The 18708-nt window shown below is 41.2% G+C and overlaps 1 protein-coding gene across 2 annotated transcripts in view; it reads right to left on the reverse strand.

Moving 5' to 3' along the window:
* Dscam (DS cell adhesion molecule) overlaps positions 1-18708 on the reverse strand; it is a 577624-nt gene that overhangs the window by 233130 nt on the left and 325786 nt on the right. For both annotated transcript variants that reach the window (XM_021184771.2, XM_029470764.1), the window contains exons 4-8: positions 16538-16684; positions 13111-13389; positions 8885-9160; positions 4070-4366; positions 3053-3328 (exon numbers count right to left, since the gene is read on the reverse strand). In XM_021184771.2, the coding sequence (XP_021040430.1) occupies positions 3053-3328; positions 4070-4366; positions 8885-9160; positions 13111-13389; positions 16538-16684 (1275 nt within the window). The remainder of the gene's footprint in view (positions 1-3052; positions 3329-4069; positions 4367-8884; positions 9161-13110; positions 13390-16537; positions 16685-18708) is intronic.

Below are 18708 nucleotides of genomic sequence, written 5' to 3' on the forward strand. Positions count from 1 at the left end.
TGCATTTGTTCATGCCTCCTGCATTTGTTTTCTATCTTGGAAACTCAAGCTTCTCCTCAGCTCTTTAGGTTGGGTGGAAGGGTATGGTCTATTGAGGATTTTTTCTAGTGGCCCCTGAGGAAGCCTCATGGCTTCGGATACCCTGCAAAACGCCCTCCTCAGAAGTCACCTACAGAGAATAGTCAGGAAAGAGCTATTTTTTGTTATTGCTGTTGTTGAGCTCAAAAGTCCATAGATATCAAGTCTCTAGTCTTGAGGAAAGTCTGCTCTGAGGAAGCTGGATCCAAGTGCAGTGAGGTCCATGGAGGAACAACAGACCGAGAACTGGAATCAGGACCCAGGATCTAGATGGGTTTTCTGCAGACTTGCCTTCCATCCTTGCCTCCACGCTTCCACTCCTTAATTTAACACTTTCAGAGTCTCCAACTATAAATATTGAGTATAAGTGTATAACGTTTTAATTTGGGATCCTGTAGTTTCCCTAAGAAGGTTAAGGTGAACACAATGATGTAGAGTACTTAAAAAGGCCAATTTAAATGTCAAGGTCATTGTCTGATCTTGGCCTCAGATGGTTGACAGACACATCTTCACACGAGTCTGACCAAGGGGCCAATTAGTTTGTCAGCCTGCATGAGGGATGGCTTGTCTTGTCAAGATTACTTAGTTCAATTCTTTTCTGAAATCACACATTTTGGTTACAAGACCTGTTATATTATTCTTTGGGGCCTAAGATATTTTGAGATGGCTTATGACAATTAACATGATCAATATTAGCAGGTCAATTTATGTTGGCTCAGAAAACGTTAAGACCAAAAGTTATTCATTCAATTGGCCTTTGTTTAAATTTGTGTATCTGAAATTTAGTATTAAAATATTTATATCCATTTATATCTAAATGGTCATGTTTCTATCCGGTGCTCTTGAAAAAAAAAACCTTAGTGGCAATCAAAGACCAATGAGAAGATTAGACCTAAACTTCATAATGATCAATCATTAGATCAATCATTAGAACTTAACCATAGTTAGCAGCTAACTACATTTTAAGCATTTTCAAATATAACTTACAGATTTCTGGGGATGCCTGTGCACACCTGAGGGTGTTCACAAGAAAACAGCCTCCTTCATTATAGTGGTGAGATGTTAGCTTCCTGTCTCTCTGCCCTATTTGCACTATTGCCATTAGTGTGGTGGATGAGACAATGGGGCCTCAGCATCAACAACACCTGTGACACTGAGACGAAACAGTGTCACCGAGGGGTCCCTACCATGTGCCCTGAAGGCTTTGTTTCTGGATCTAAGTTGGTTTTGTTTGATTGTTTGGAATCAATGTTGTTGATTGTTGGAAAAATGGCCAGAGTCCCAAACAGTGTGAGAAGACAGTCATACCCAGGGAGAACACCAAAGCTGTGGGAGTTCCAGCCGCCAGCGCTTTGCTCAAGAAATCCCTACTTTTTCTACCCATGATGGCTCCCTAAAGTGATAGCCATGCAGAACTGTGTGTCTGGCAGACTCTGTTGGAAGAGAGAGGTGGGATGTTGTCAACTCCTAGAATCACAGTTGATGATTCTACCAATAACAAAACTCAAGTTCCAGTGCCCAGGAGACCATGTGATACTAATTATATGATGTTTCAATGTGCAGCAAATTGTTTTAATATCCAAGAGAGCCTCACATCTCAGTGAGCCAGTCATCTGCAAATGATCAGCCAATCAAAAGATGTTGTATAGGTAAAGCACTCATCTAAAGGTATGGTGCATCCTATAACGGCAAAGTAAAAACATTCAGTGATGTGGCTTCCAAGCCTCCATGGCAACATGCCCTTATGATACTGCCGTGACTTACTTTTCTGGGCAGTCATCACATGCTCAGGTGTCTAGGGGATGATGTATGCATCTCATTTGATTCTGTCTCTCCTGATGAGAAGGAGAGCTCAAAGGAAAGCCCACATTCTCATTCACTATCACATCCAGGACTCAGGGCTGGTGCCTAGCAGGACACTGACACTTTGTAAATGGTGGAGCTGTACCAGAAGAGGACCTTACATTCATCAAGGTTTTAATCAAAGATTTATAATCATTTCAGGATAATTAAAGTATGGAACAACTTGAGAAAGATTAAAAGTGCCTACATACAAGTATCTAATAGACCACATGACTTCCTTCACAACGAAGGAACATTTGGCATGAATGCAAGAATTTTTAGATGTTTCTTAGAATAAAATCTGATATGTTTTGAGGTAAAGGAGATCGGAGAGATCCATGTGAAATGTACACAGCTTTGCTACCGAGGTGCTAAAAGATAATTCCTAGCACACTGGGAGAAGTCTTGACAGCTTAGAGAGGCAGCTCAGCCTGGAGGGTACTTCACACCATCTGCAAGCTGTTTTAAAACACGTCAGGACCTTCTTTATGTTGTATTGCATGTAAAGTATATTACATTGAAGCAAAACCTTCATTTTATCCTTCACTGAGAAAACTGACTTGAGAGGAAAAAAATTGGCTGTTCAAAGCATCTGCTGTGTGTCCTTGGTGGACCCAACAATTCATTGCTTGCTGTGGACAAAGGACTTTGAGGTTGTATTGCCAAAACCTCAGAGATTATCCTGGCAGATGGAAGCCAGGATTGCATATGACATGAGGCAACAGCTAACTTAGTCAGAAAGACTGGGGAGCTGTTAGCCATAGCTCTTCTGTCCACTCAAGATGAGAACTTGGACCTGAAGTCCTTGTCTACCATCAAAAATCTTTTCCTCTTGGGATCTAAAGAGCTCACTGATGGGGTGTTCGGAGGAAGAACGGTGTACGTTCTAAAACAATCTGATAGAAAAGCAGATAGCCAAGCCAACAATGTACCTTCTGAACACTCCAACCTTCAGAGAAAATGTTATCAAGTTCAAGTCCTCTGAGGACCCAGGATTTTATAGACAACATTTAGTACCTTCTCCATCTCTGTGTTCATGTCTACCCAACTCTACCCAAGTTCTGTGATGGTCCCATCTTAAAAGCCAGGCTTGGAAAGCAGCGGGGTGGGGCAAATAGGGGGGCAGGATTACCTTTCACTGTCACGTGGACACTCTGGCTGGTGGAGAGCTGTGGCTGTACCAGCACATTACATGTGTACTCTCCCTCGTCAACTTCTTTCTGCACATCAGAGAGTTTCAGAGTCCCATTGTTCTCAAACGCCACCTGGCGGTGGTTGAAAGGAAGCAGGTTAGCGTTCTTGTACCACTTGATGGAGTAATATGGATAGCCAATTACGCGGCAGTGGATGTACGTGTCACGCCCCGCTATCGCAGTGATGTTTTTCATTGGTCTGATGCTTGCAGGCCCTGTAGAGACACAAGAAAGCTCTTGAAAATAATTTAAGGGTACATCTCATGGAAAGAAATGGGTACACCTTTCCTTTGGTGAAAATAAATTATTTTTATGTAAGCACACCTTTTGTTTGTTTGTTTGTTTGAGTTTCTTGGCATTTGGCATATTCTACTATGAAGAAAAAGTTTTATTTTTCTTACTACTCTTAAATGAGTCAATGAATGTTAAACTCTCTCATCACCAGCTACGTCTATGAAAATACTTTGAATTACAAGATAAAAGACAGCGTCACTAATTAAAAAACAAAAAGTAACTAGTCTACTCTGTACCACTATGGTCTTCTGGTGAAAAGGCTAAGAGTAACTGATTGACTCTGTCTGGTGGATGATGAAGATGCAGGTTATGCGGCTGTGCGCTATGGACTTGAGTTAGGTACCATGGATGTGAAGGCTTACCATGGATGTCATGAGAAAGGAGAAACGGGGAGAGGAAAGGGCATGCAGAGCATAAACCAGGAAAGAAGAGTTTCAGTGGATAGATGTAAGAGGACAGAAAGTAGACAAGCTGACTACAGAGACCAAAATGCCATTTTCAACACCGCCGATCAGCGCCATTCCTGAGTAGGAAGGAGAGGGCAGGGAGAGGGAGGAACAGCTCCTCCTTTGCGCATTGCAAGGCTCAGCCCAGAGCATGCAGCACCCATCCCGCTACAATGATTTGTGTGTGTTTGTTCGAGGAGCTGATTTGACAAGCACCTCTTACGTTTATTCGAGCCTGGTACAGGACGACTCCAGCCGAGTTGTTGGCAGTGCAGCGGTAGACACCCCCATCCCGGACCTGGGAGCTGGAGATATTCAGGTAGCTGACCACGTTCCCCTCGGACGTGATCATTTGGCTGATGCGGTGGCCGCTGCCCTTGAGGATGGGGTCATCGTCCAGGGTCCAGGTGACCGTGGGCAAGGGTGTACCCTTCACATTGCACACGAGGGACACTGGCTCTGCCGGGCTCACCACTTTCTCGCTAAAGGCAGAAATGATTTTGGGAGTTCCGTCTGCAGGGAGACAAAACAGGAAAGGGTGTGGTACATACACATGATAATCCTCTGCCAAGTTCACTGTTTACGCTCAGGAGAGAGAAAGCACTGTTTGTCAGCATTGTCACCAAAAGCCTTGCGCTAGGAAAACAGTTTCCAAGGGACACAAACGAATATGAGCAAGGTGACAGCCCTTTCTTTGTGCTCTTCTGGGAAGAGAGGATGATGAGATTGAGAGCTCATGGTAAACACTGAGAGATTCCATGACTGCAGTTTAAGACGTGTGTGCTCCTCCCCAAAGCCACAAACAAGAATTTTGCATACCCCAAAGCTGCTTTGTCTATTTTCCCCTCAGTATTTGTAGAGATGGCTCACAAGGGACCATTCACAATAAAAAAAAAAAAAAAAAAAGACAGAGACTGAGAGAAATGCTCTTTTTCGTACACATTTTACTTGTTGCATCCAGGCCCCTGAATCTCTGCATCCGGGCCCCTGAATCTCTGCATCTGGGTTCCTAAATCTCTGCATCCGTGTTCCTGAATCCTTACTTCCTCATGCCAGCTCAAGATTTTACAGCTGGAAGAGGCTCGCAGACAAATTTCTCAGGTGTGCTGGTTAGTAACCCGACACAGTGCCCTTGGAATTTCTACTTTCAGTGATGAAAAAAGAATTTTGAAATGTGGTGGGTTTTTGTTGTTTTGTTTTGTTTTTTAATTCCCCAATCCATCAGCATTAAATCTATGTCTCTTTAACTACCAAGAACCTAGACTATTTTGACTCAGTATTTTGACTGAGATAATCTTGAAGGACATTTTTTATCAGGTTGGTCTCATGCTTCCTTAAGTTTAGGTGCATGTTGTCCATTTCTGCCAGAAATAGTGTAGGGACGTTTTTGGTAGTTTGGTGAACTGATTGGTTATGGTTGCTTTGTTTTTATATTTTGTTTTATAGTATGGGTTGAATCTAGGGCTTCATGTTAGCTAGGCAAAATTATGGTTTTTAATGTTTATTCATTATTTTTGTGTCTTATTCGAGGAGTGCCACACAAATTTTTTACTCATTCTTTAATTGTACTGACTTTGAGTTTTGGATTTGTAGAACTTTTAGGTTTATTCATTCTACTTCATGTGTATGAGCATTTGCCTGCATGTACATATGTATGCCACATGTGTAGTGTCCCTAGAGGCTAAAAGAGCATGTCAGATTCCCCAGAACTGGAGTTATAGGCAGTGGTAGACCACCATGTGGGTGTTGAGCACTGAGCCTGGGTCCTCTGCAAGAACATCTAGTATTCTGAACAACTTATTTGCCTTTCCAGCCCTGACTTCTAAAATATATTTGGAATGATAGTAAATATATGTAAAATAATTATCAATTATGTAATAACTGATTATGTTATATAATTACAAAATTGAAATTATGAAATTATAATTATCAGTTTACTAGGTGTTCTTTACAAAGTATTCATAATATCTATCAGGCAGAAATACACTATATAGAATATCTGTTAGTGTATGTATCTACAATGGTTTTTTCCAGGCTGTGGTCCCCCTTATACTTTTGTCCTATCTCTAAATCCAGAACAGTTCTGAATTTAAGATGTTAATGGCTTAACATTATTTATTTAAATCTGAAATTTATATCAAATTAATTTTTATGTCAGCTCTGAATGTTGGTTGAGTCACTTAATACCTTTTATATACCACTTATTCATATGACAATTGGTAGTTATTGAAAATGTTTCCTTTACCTATTGACTATCCTGTATCCATGTGAAATTCTACTGGCTATGCATATGTGGACACATCTCGATATCATACCTACCATGCTTCCTTGAGTAGTGTATTTACCTTGGTCCATGTAGCTTCACAGTGAGGCCTCAAAACTACTGGGAGGAACCCTCCAGCTTTGTTCTCTTTCCAAGCTTGAATAGTTTTTATTTCTTTAGCCTCTTGCATTTACACTGTAAATCAACTTCCCACTCTGTCAGCTGTTCCATGTCAACTTTAAACTCACTCTACACAACATTTTTTTTTAAAGATAATGTATGCCGTCATGGTAGCTACAAACTCATGATTCCCCTGTCTCAGCTTCCCCCGTGTTGGGTTTTCTTACATGTTCATTCTTTATAGCCACATTTTCCTTTAAATCATTAAACATATTTCAATAAATGGAATAATTCCTTGACTGTTGAACCTGACATGGGTCTCCTCCAAGTCTTTGTCGGTGGTCTGTGTTTGCTTTATTTTGTTTGTCAATTTGTGTGTGTGTTTTTAAAATTATATTTCTAGTATTTTAAGCTATACAACTAGTTTCTATCCACATAACAGTCTATATGTCCACCAAGCTTTCCAAAGTGATTTATATGAAGACTTGGGGACTCTCTCCTGGTATCTTTCCTTTGTGTATTCCACCCAGCTCCTCAATGTGCATGTACCCAGCCCCTCAGCTCTGTAGGCTCTGGCACTTTGCTTTTCTTCTAGTTTCAGCACCACCTGGCCTTGGAGGTGTCCTCAGAGGGAAGTTTCTAGCTCCCTGTCCCTTCCTCCAAGTGTCCATCAACCATTCTGTTTGTTCTGAGGTTTTCTCAGTTCTCTACATTGAGTTTGTCCATCCTAAACATCACCAACCTCCTGTGATTGCAAGCTTGCCTGACAGGGGATGTTCTTCACTCCTAGAACATGAACCTCTTATTCCTCATTTTCATTTTCTGTTTCCCATTTATTCTACTTTAACTTTGAGCCTGCCATTACAAGGTTCTAGGGAATTCAGCCTCCTGGAGAAGGCTATCAGATTTTTCCATCCATCCACATTCATGGGGAGTCCACTGTAGGCTGAGATTATTATAATTTTATCTTAATCCAGTTCTTATAGCAGGAACTATGGGGACTACCTGAGAGGGTGTGGCCATGCGTAGCTATGCATCAGGTACTAGACACATATTCTCTCTTTTGTGACATTAGCACTGTCACCTTTCTGAAGAAAGAAAAATAAAGTGAATCTTCTTCTGAACAGAAACTGATATGAGACTATGCTGGGTGGGAACTCAGCACCCACACACATCTCTTTATATTCCAGTGACTCGCTTTGTGGAGATGAAGGTAGGTGTCACTCACCCAGTGAGATCCAAGTGTCTTTGCAATCTACCCAGCTGTCATTCTGATAACAGAGCCCTTTTGACATCAATGTGGATGATCAATATGCTCTTTAGGTTTTCTTAGTTACTTGAGACAGTTGCCCAGGTAACAGGTCCTAGACAGGTAATCTTTCCTCTTTCTTTAGAGAGAAGCTAAAATGACTCTGGGAGGACCAGGATGCATCCTGACTACCAGAACCAGCTCCATGCAAATTGATTACTTCTGCTCTTAATCTCTTAATTATTATGTGTGAAGTGGTGTCAGGCATTTAACACAAGGACTGCACCTCTAGGTCATTTCTACTCTGTTTAAAGACTCTCACTGTCTAGCTGGGGTTAAAGGTTCCATCACACAACTATTCTCTTAGCATTGGGCAGATTTAATAGTACATGTATTAATGGGTTTCACTTATTCTAACCTTGGGCTATAGAAAAATAATTTCATCACTTTCACCCATTGATAATGGATGGATTTTAAATGATAGTTAATGATATAATTCCCATCAAGACACACAAATACACAGACAGGAGCAATTTCAATTATCTGGTGATAAATATATGCCTTACTTAAATGTCACCTGTCACAGCTCCATTCCCTGGATGATGGATGAACTTGGAAGTACTCAGTAACCAATTTAAAAAAAACAAACAGATCATGTTATTTTACCCCAAGGCAATTCCTCAGGTATTTCACACACCTCAGTCTGGGGACATGTTGACCAGGCTACAGATAATGGCACCAACCAGAAGTCATATTTTTATCCAAATAAATATTCTATTGAAATTGACTTTTTTTTTTCAGGTGTAAGATAATTCTGTCCATGCCTCCCAGCTCAGAGAGTATTTGCCCATATCATCTGGAGACATTTCATGTGTGTGTGTGTGTGTGTGTGTGTGTGTGTGTGTGTGTGGTGTTGTATGAATGCATGTGTATGTAGTCACAACTTGGAGGTGTAACTGTTGGTATCAAGTGGACTAAGGCTAGAGATGCCACTGACGATCCCACAATGTATCTATCAGGTAGACCCCAAACAAATATCCTACTTATGTATCTCACAGCTCCCAAACAAGGCATTGCTGCATCTGCACATCTAGAGAATAATGAATTAGCAATAGAACCCAAGGCTCTCCGTTCAAGGACTGACCTTTTGGCAAGTAACTTTAAATATGACCAGGAAGCATTCATATGATTCCAGGCCATACTTCTCAGGTAACACTGTTCCACCCTCTCTCATGAGAACACCACCTCTCCTTTGCCTGATCTCGGGAGGTTAGAGTCACTAGATGGAGAGACAGGAAGTGGCCTGCCTTCTCCCGTGAGTGTCTCTGCATGGCTCTCTCCCCATCCCATGTTCCACTGGATTCTGTTTGGGGTGCAGCCTCCAATGTTGCCCACTAACCTTCAAGGACCACTTGGACATAGTCTTGAGCAGATAGCTTGTCCTTGCGCACAAAGCACTGGTAGGCACCCCCATCACTCTTGACCATGTGATCCATTATAAGATTTGCGTGGTTGAGTCCTGTGATCCTCACGTTTTTTCCAGGGTTGAGGATTTCACCATTTCGATACCAGGAGAGTTCCTGGTCTTCATTTCCTGTCACACTGCAGGATAAGGAGACCTGGCTGCCCACGCTGCTTTTAACCTTTCTGGGACTGATGGTGGCTTTCAGTGGCTCTGGGGAGTTAAATAAGAGAGAGAGAGAAAAAGTAAAACACCACAAGGTATTGACACTGTTGAAATAACATCCTGGACTTTTGCTGAGGCCGAAGTATAACTGTCAGGACTCTTCATGAGGGTTCCACATCAGTGTTGTTTGGGGGTCCCATAGCAGTTGTTTTGGGGCTAGCACATCAGTGTTATTTGGGGTACCACTTTGTTTGGAAACATTTTCCTTGCTGTTTTCTCTGGGCCTCTTTCTATCTCTATATCAAATAGCACAATGTTGGTCACACTTCTTCCTCAGAGTACAAGTGATAGTTTTGATCTAGAGATACTAAGAAATGCAATATGCTAGTTAGTAACAGGAACATGAGTATAGAAAACAAACAAACAAACAAACAAAAAACCCTGTTATGGCCTTGTCCTAGGGGAGCATTGATGGCCTAGCCTTAGTCAATTACTATGTTTGGGCCAAGAACCCTGGTTACCAAGAAGAAGACTGGGTTCAGATGTGTGATGATAAATAAAGTTTCCCTTTAATGTAATGTTTGCTCACTGGAGCCAGAATGGAACTCCAGTCTTTGAAATTCCCATTTCCAATTCCACAAACCTAACTCAAGGGAGGAAACTCTACAGAGAATTTACCATGTATCAAGGTTTACAGTCACAGGTGAGACAAAGATATATCTATATCTATCTATATATANTATATATATATATATATATATATATATATATATATATATAGTCTGTGCTATAATTAGCATGCCCCCCCCCGCAAACAACTATATAGTCCCCATTCATTGCTTGAGAAGTCTCCACATGGGTTTCTGTGGAGATTTTGTTGTCATTTATATTGCCAGGAAAAGAAAGAGTTACTCAAGGAGTTGATGTGTCTATTCACTAGACATGTGAATAGAGCCAACAAGCTCCATCTGCCTTGTTCCTGATGTCTCAGCTTCCCAGAGTACAAATTCTTCTGTTCTCAAAGTTTCTGGATTAATCAAGAACTAGAAGATTGTTAGGGCCAGGCAAAGTGTCATAACAGATATGTAGCAAGGATCAGGAAATCCTCAGATATAAAGAATGACTAGAACTGAGACCAGAGAGCAGAAAGAAGGTTCCAGAGAGTAGGGATGGCAGGGGTTAGAGTATGGAGCACAGATATACCAGTGTCAGATTTGGTTTGGATGCAACAGAAACTCCTAGAAGTATAAAAGATGGAGGCAAACAGCAAAGGCAATTTGAAACAACTTCATATAAAGGTGGCTTCAATATTTTGAAATAATTTGTCGTGTGTATGAGGATGTCAGTGCACCACATGCATGCCTAGTGCCAGTGGAGGCCAGAAGAGGACACTGAATTCCCCAAAACTAGAGTTATAGATATGAGCTGCCATGTGTGCTGAGAATTAAACCTAAGTCCTTTAGAATACTTGCTAGTGCTTATAACTGCTGAGCTACTGTCCCAGCCCCACAAAATTTAATAAAACCAACTAAAGCATGCCTGCAGTCACAGACAATCAAGAGGTTGTAGAAAGAGGGCCACAAGTTCAAGGCTAGCCTGAGCAATTTAGTAAAACCCTGTCTCAAAAAGCAAGATTTAACAGCAAGATTGGGAATATAGCTGACTGAAAAAAAGCCTGGGTTCAAACCCCGATGCTATACAAACAAACAAAAAATAATTGGAGACTACTGACTAAGTAGATGGCACAACTAAATGTCTTCAGGAGAACTGATGGGTCACATGGTGTTGAACACGGGGGTGGAAGAAGGTAGTCATCAAGGAGGCATTGTGAGACGAGTCAGCCTTATAGAGGTATAGATGACAGCAGGGAAGATCCAGTGTCCAGGACATGGCCTGGCTGGGACAATGAAAGAATGGCTTAATGAGAACTCAAAACTTAAAACTTGCCTACAGGAGTAAGAGGAGAAGGTGTTCCTAACAAGAAGTGGTATTGGGGAAGAAGAGTTTGTGGTGACACTATTCTGGCTTTGTACGCCATAGGGCTGAGATGTCAGCTGAGCACTTTGCATAAAGCTCATATCTAAACTTATCTGTCACCTAAAAGAGGCCAGGCATGCCTATGGACCCGGAACCCAATAGGACACTTTCTATTAAGAGCAGAGTCAGCTTGGAAGATGTGATCTTCCACAGACTGAATGAACCTTCCAAACGAAGAAGGAATTGATGAGAAGCCCAAAGGACTTCTCTGGCAGAGGATTGCAGCTATAAAAGCAACACAGTCGGAACCTGTATCTTTCCCCCAGATACTGTTCAAAATGCAGCTAGCGGGAAATGTCTTTAGAGAGAGTGGAAGCAAGACAACACTGGGAGTCAGAGCTGAAGACAGGAGGGAGCCTGTCTTTAGATGATGTTTTATGCTGGAGGAGGAAAAATGGGAAGTTTTAGAGACTTGAGATTAGAGGATGACTACACATGGAGGAGCAATGTAAGCAAGGTCATTTGTACTCTGACACAGGAGGAGTATCTAAAGAATTGAAGGAGTTTAAATTCATCAGTATATGGGACATATGACCACAGTTTCACTGAGATGCCCAGTACATGCCTAAGAAATAAAGTTACTTCAGTGCAGAACAAGGACCCAGAGAACTATATTAACAAAAGAGCACTTGGAGTCTTTTGTCACAGTTCTGGTGGCCATCTGATATCAAATGGTTTAACCAAGAGAAGACATAGCTCTTCAACAAGCTGTGAGGGAATACTCTTCCATTGCTAGACAGCCTTAGCCTGACCTCATGGACTCTGAAAGCACTGATGGTTCCAGACAATCATTCAAGTCCTTGATTTAAACTCACTCGCCTAAGGTACTGTGAAGGCAGAGCTACCTATGGTTGACACTGAAGCAGCCATTCCATACACAGGCTATGAGTTGAAAAAACCATGCTAACACAGTGCCTCTACCTTAAGGGTGAGAAACTTGATGTTTGTCCTGCTTAGCTCAATTTCTCCAGTTCAAAAATACATTTAAAGGTAATTGTAAGTTTTGTCAAGGAAGGAACATCTTCTCTGGCTGTGACTTTGTTGCACCCTCCTGGGGTGATGTTGGCCAATTTATTCTGCTATAGCTCCTATATTAGTAAATTTGAAGGTGTTTGACTAGGTCAGAGTGCACCCTACTAGTTCCCAGTAGGTCATCAGAGTCCTCTGCACATCCCTCAAGTCTGTGGCCAGGGTGGAATAAAAAGAAACCTTGGGAAAGATGAAAAGAAAATTCTCTACAAAACAGAACAGGGTCAATAAATTGGCTCATCATCTGAAGCCACTTGCTGTAGAGCTTCACCACCCAAGTTTGAGCTCTGGGATCTACAGGATGAAAACAGAGGACCAGTTCTTACAGGTTGTCTTCTGACATCCACAAATGAGCTATGACATGTAAGTACTCCCCCAGCACACACAAAATAAATAAATAAATGTTAAAAAAAAAGAATGATGAATGAATGAATGAGTGAGTGAGTGAAGGAAGGAAGGAAGGAAGGAAGGAAGGAAGGAAGGAAGGGAGGGAGGGAGGGAGGGAGGGAGGAAGGAAGAACCTGGCCCAAGCTTAGTGTCTGCATAATTTAAACCTATGTTTCTGTTAATAGTGGTCCTCTTGAGAAATTTAAACTAATTTCTAAAAAGAGACGAAGATCAACTATTTTTTTCTGGCTTCTATCACTGAGCTACCAACACCATCCTCTCTATTGTTTGCTTTCAGAATTTGGTCATTAGGAATGACAGCTGGGTGATACTATCTTGGAAAGGCATTAATACGGTGCCCTCATGAAAACCTCAAGGCAAACCCAGGCTGTGTAACCATGTGGGCAATTTTCCAGCAGGGAATGGAGGATATAGGTCAGATGCTGTGAGGTCAGAAGAATACTGTGGGGAGCGATGGAAATTAGCTTCTTCAGGACACCATCCATGTGGCCAGTGCTATTTTTTCCAGTTACCATCCAACTTACGTTTCACGTACAGGCGGCCTATCACCTTGGCAGTGCCATATCGGTTGGATACTTCACACACATAGCTGCCTGAGTCTGAGGGGCGGCTGTTCTCAATGAGCAGCCCAGTCACTGTCTTTTGGAACCTTCCAGAAAGTTCCAGGGGCATGTTGTCCTTCAGCCAGCGGTAGTCTGGCTCGGGGTGCCCAAGTGCTTTGCAAGGCAGCTCCACGCGCTGCCCTGCCATGGCTTTGCGGTGGTCAAACCCGTCCAGGATGGATGGGGCTGAGTTTGCTGGGTCTGTGGAAGAAAAATGAAACTGTCAAAGGCCAAGAATGGGGAGTTATGTATGGTCACTGAGAACCACGTGTGGGCTTTACACATTAATCCTGAACCTCTTGTCTACTGTTGCCACTGATCTTTAAACTAGGACAGACAACTCTATCCTGCTCATAACGTATAAAAGGCTGAACCCTGGTCAGAGCTCTGGCTTTGTGATTCTTGCTTTGTGGAAATATCTGGAGCCAGTATGCTTTGACAGAGTCATCAGCTCAGCTTAGAAGGAGGGGGAAAATATCACATATCTCCTCTCAACAATGACAAAGAGCTGTTAAATTAACAAAATCCAGTACACAAGATAAAGGGGTTTAGTATACTATGTCTTTATTTGTTTTTAAACGTTCTATACTTATTTACTTTTGGTTAGCAGGTATTAACTGTATATACTTTGGGGATCTGGTATAATATTTCAATACACACAAACAGTTGGTACTAATCAAATTCAAGCCCTTTCCCACCACTTTACAATCATCTACTGATCACTAGTATATGTTCGGGTTGGTTTTGTTAAGGATCACATATGGATGGGAACATGAGGGTCTTGTCTTTCTCTGCCTGGCTTGTGTAACTTAACATCCTAGCCCCCATTTCTGCCCATGGGACCTGCAAATAATGGGATCTCATTTCTCTTCATGGCTCAAGACCCCTGTACTAGGTAATGCGCATTTTCCTTGTTGTTTTTATCTGTTAATAGCCTAAATTGATTTCATATATAAGCTAGTATAGATAGTTCTGGAATCAAAATGGTTATGCTAGGCTATGTCATACCAGTGTCATTTCCTTTGGGTCTGTACATACAACATGGGTGAGATGGATCACACAGCAGATCTGATCTTAGCTCTGTAAAGACCTCCCATGTTGCTCTTTGTGGTTCTTCTCATTTACATTCTCACAGTAGAAAAAGAGTTTTGTTCTCCATACTCTCTAACTGGAAGGAAATGCTTGCCAACTATCTGTCTAACAAAGGATCCATGACAAGTATACACAAGGAACCCAGGAAAACAAACCCAAATCAAAAACACTTAAAACATTTTAAAAATACAACTAATAATCTATTTAAAAGTGATCAGATATTTGTCTAAAAAAGAAATAACAAGAGACAACAGGTATATATCGGTAGCCAACGGGGAAACATAAATCAAAACTGCAGTTAAATTCTATCTCACTTAGGCTGGTAAAAGAAAATTATTTCCTCTCCTAACACCAAGGCCCAGCCTGGGCTCAGAGTTCCAGGAAGTCAGGTATTTATACAGTTCCCAGAGGTGGCAAAATAAAAGCAGCTGAACTCAACCCCAAACCCTCAGCAATTATAAAAATAGACAATAGACCTAGCCTTCCTCCTACAGTCTCAAAAATAGCCCATCTTAAGAAACAGCTTACTTATTCCCCTTATGGAAACCTTGCTACCTTCCCCATTCCTATCTATAAATCCCACTCAAATCATGTACTACACAATCTCTCCCACCCTGGTCATGCTGTGTTTGTGCCTTGAGGAACCTCCCTTCAGTTTGCTTTTGAAATTCCTTCAGGTTGATTTAAATTTTCATTTTTATAACCACTTCTAAACTTAATTCTTACAACTAGTATCAAGAAAATAATATCAAAATAGTTTGCCGTCAAAGTCTCGGAAAAGCAACCACAATGTTTGGGCCTAGAGACAGAAAGGTGAACAGCAAAGAAGAGAGAGCGCTCCTCTGTTTGAATAGCAGTTACCTTAGAATTGAAAGTTTTCCTTCAGGAGGGAGGAGGGAGGCTTCTAAGATTGGGGAAGCTCATGAAACTTACAGGGCTCAGGAAGCTCATGAAACATATAGGACTCAGGAAGCTCAGATTAAAAGTAGAAAATGAGTTGACCATGAGCACTGGGAGAGAGCTTGCAGTACATATTTTTGTTTGTTGAAAGTGCACTCTGGAGCCAACAGGTCTCTCATGTTTTAGATTCTAGCATATGTATTTCAAAAATTCCCCAGGTTTCACTGTCCTGAGTCAACCTGGTTCTGTAATGGGGCGAGTACAAAACAGCAAATAGGAAAGGTCATTAAATCATCTCATCACTTGGAACAGCTAGAAGGCAAACTGCTTCCAACTCAGGTCACTGCTGTTTATCCTGTAACATAAAAGTGACCGCCATGGGAATGAGAAGCCAGGAATTCACCCATGGGAAGCTCAGTTATGGAGAGAAAGCTCAACGACAATTCCAGATGATGTCAACATCCCCAGTAGACTTCGCTACATGTTGTAAGCATCCAATTTGGTAATGTCACCTCTATCTGTAATTATTTGCTCTTTCACCTGGGAGTCTTGTTAGAGCAGACATCTTGTTATGCCCAGGACTCTCTCAATTAGTAGTGAGAACTGACTGACACAAGGGGACTTATCTACTGTATTTCTAGTAGATGATTATGTGGCCCTGATTTAATATTTATTTTCTCTGTCTGTACTCTCTATTGGGCTACCCTAGTCATGCCTGCTGGGTGTTGTGAGTTTCTGATTTGATACTGTATTCCTGTATTTTGCTTCTCTCTACTTACCTCTTAATGTTTATTCTATTACTTTTGGTTGCTACATGTTTAATCAACTCACCGTTCAAAACACAAACCACTGTCATAGGCCATTGTAGTTTATACATATCACAGAGGCAAGGCTCACCCTGGCTTAAGTTTCAGGGGGATTTCAGTCTTGCGGGGCACAGCCCTAGACCATGTCCAAAGTGGCTTCTGAGTGCCTAGGTGGCTGATCTGAAAAGAATACTTCTCTAGACAGCCTGGTTCTAGCAGGGCTCTTATGACTGGAAACAGTCTGGGCTGGTTGTGCACCTCAATGGAAAAACATCCAAATATGTGGAACAAGGCCATGGAATATGCCTTTCAAAACTAGCAATCATTTCAGTCAAAAGAATGTACAGTTTTCCAAACTGTAAAATGACATGGTATTTGTGTTTATATTGCTACAGGAATGTTGACTTAAAAGATGCTCATGATCTATGAATATGTTGATACAAAAGCAGAAGGTTTCTGCTTGGTCCTAAATTCTTCAGTTTGGGATATGACATCAAGAACTAACAGAGGGGAGGCACAGGAGGGATGTGGCCCTGAGACCGTGCTCTCACCTGACACGAACAGTCTCGCGCTGTTGCTTTGTCTCGTCTCCCCTGTGTATCTGTGCCGCGTGATGCAGCGGTAGTTGTACAGCCCATCTTCGTTCTGTACATCTTTAATATACAAGGCTCCCGTGGATGTGATGAGAAATCTAGATCCTGAAATAGATAAAAGCAATGGCTTTGTGAGAACAGGCTAGAATTGGACCTCTAACAATTTAATGTTAAATTAAGGAACTCAGGAAGCTCATGAAACTTAAAGGACTCAGGAAACTCATGAAACTTACAGGACTCAGGAAGCTCATGAAACTTACAGGACTCAGGAAACTCAGAAGTCCCAAACAGATTAAAAGTGGAAAATGAGCTGACCATGTGCACTGGGAGAAAGCATGCAGTGCATATTTTTTTACTGTTGAAAGTTCACTCTGGAAAAGCTTCTTATGCAGTCAACATTGTTAGCACAGAGACACACACCCAGTCAAGGTGCAGAGAATCAAACACACATTCCTCAATCCCTCGCCCAAGGCTCAGGGATCTTGTAGAAGAGCTGGCAGATATCTTGTAAGAGCCAGAGGCAATAGATATCCACAAGGAAAGACCAACCCTGGATATAGCAGGGCAGTTGTAGGGCAGTTGTAACCAAATTCCAGGATAGAGAGGGGGAGTAGGCACGAGTTTCACTCCTAACTGAGGTGCCATTGATTGATAGCTGCTGTGAGAGGGAAAATCAATTTCGTCTAAGAGGAGAGCCCTTTGTATGTTAACCACTTTCTAGGGCAATGGTTCTTAACTTGTGGATGGAGACCTCTTTGCAGGTTATAAATCAGATATCCTACATATCAGATATTTACATTATGATTCATAGCAGTAGCAAAATTATAGTTATAAAGTAGCAACAAAATAAATATTATGGCTGGAGGTCACCCCGACTTAAGGAATCATGTTAAAGGGTCACAGCCTTGGGAAGTTTGAGAACCACTAACAATACATCTAAGAAAATATGGGCAGTACACATTGGATTTAATGGGTAAAAAATATAAGAGAACACCAAGTTTGATGGTCAGAGAAGGGGTTGGATCTGGGAGGATTTGGAGGAAGGGTGACTTGGGGGTCTCAAAACACATTGTCTGATATTCTCAAAAAACCAATAGAAAAAAAAAATAAAAGTAAAATAAAAACAACTGTTCCACATCAACAAAGCCCTCTGAGAAGAATTATCCTATGTACTTAGGGAATCTTCTCACGATGGGTACAAGCTGTTATGTATTTATTTAAGGACCAAATCTGTTTCAGCTTTTCTATTAGTGTAACCTGGGATATTTTCTTTTATTAAATACACAATAAACATATCATCTTATAAATTCATACTCATGTCAGATATTTATTTCTTTTACAGTAATAAAATTGAGATGTAATTGCTATATGCCTAATTTAGCAGATTTTCTGGGACTATGCATCTTCTTTTAGGATGCAGAAGTTAAGGGAAATAACTTTTCTGTTGCAAATTCTTCACAAAGGAGCATGCACTTTTTGCATCAATTTGAAATATGTCAACAAAACATAAAAAATTTAAATAACAAACAATAAAACATTAACATATATCACACACTTTCCAGGGAAGTCTTACTCCCTCACAGAATATAGACAACATTTATCATTCTAGGTCGAAGTTCAAGTTTTTGTGTATTCTATGTTTGTGGATATCTGGGTCTTTTTTGGTTAGTTTGAAATAATGAATCTAAAATACAGACAGCTACTGTTTTCATCTAGTGAGGAGAATTCGGTGTTAGATCCCCAACTCCACATCCTTGGGTGTGATCTCATTCTCACCTGTGTGATTCTGGGTGCACAGACAGACAGTAATATCAAATACTAGTACTTCAGAAGGATGAGATTGCCTTCCTTTTGAAAATATGAATTTCTAAATTTATAGTACAAATTTATAAATCTCTAAACATGTCACACAGTTCAATTATAATTTGATAATGAAACAAGTAAAGGTATAGAATATGCCCTTGTCATGAGTCCTGGCCATCTGCTGGAAGGTGGCTCAGCCACTTTTGTCACCGTTGGAATTGCCTGAGAAATATTTCCATATGAGGCCTTATTCCACCTGAGAGAAAATGTGACTTGTATCTGGAAAAAGGCTAGAATGCAAAAATATCATCTTCTATTTCTGTTTT

This window comes from Mus caroli, chromosome 16 (genome assembly GCF_900094665.2).
Source record: "Mus caroli chromosome 16, CAROLI_EIJ_v1.1, whole genome shotgun sequence".
NCBI lineage: Eukaryota > Metazoa > Chordata > Mammalia > Rodentia > Muridae > Mus > Mus caroli.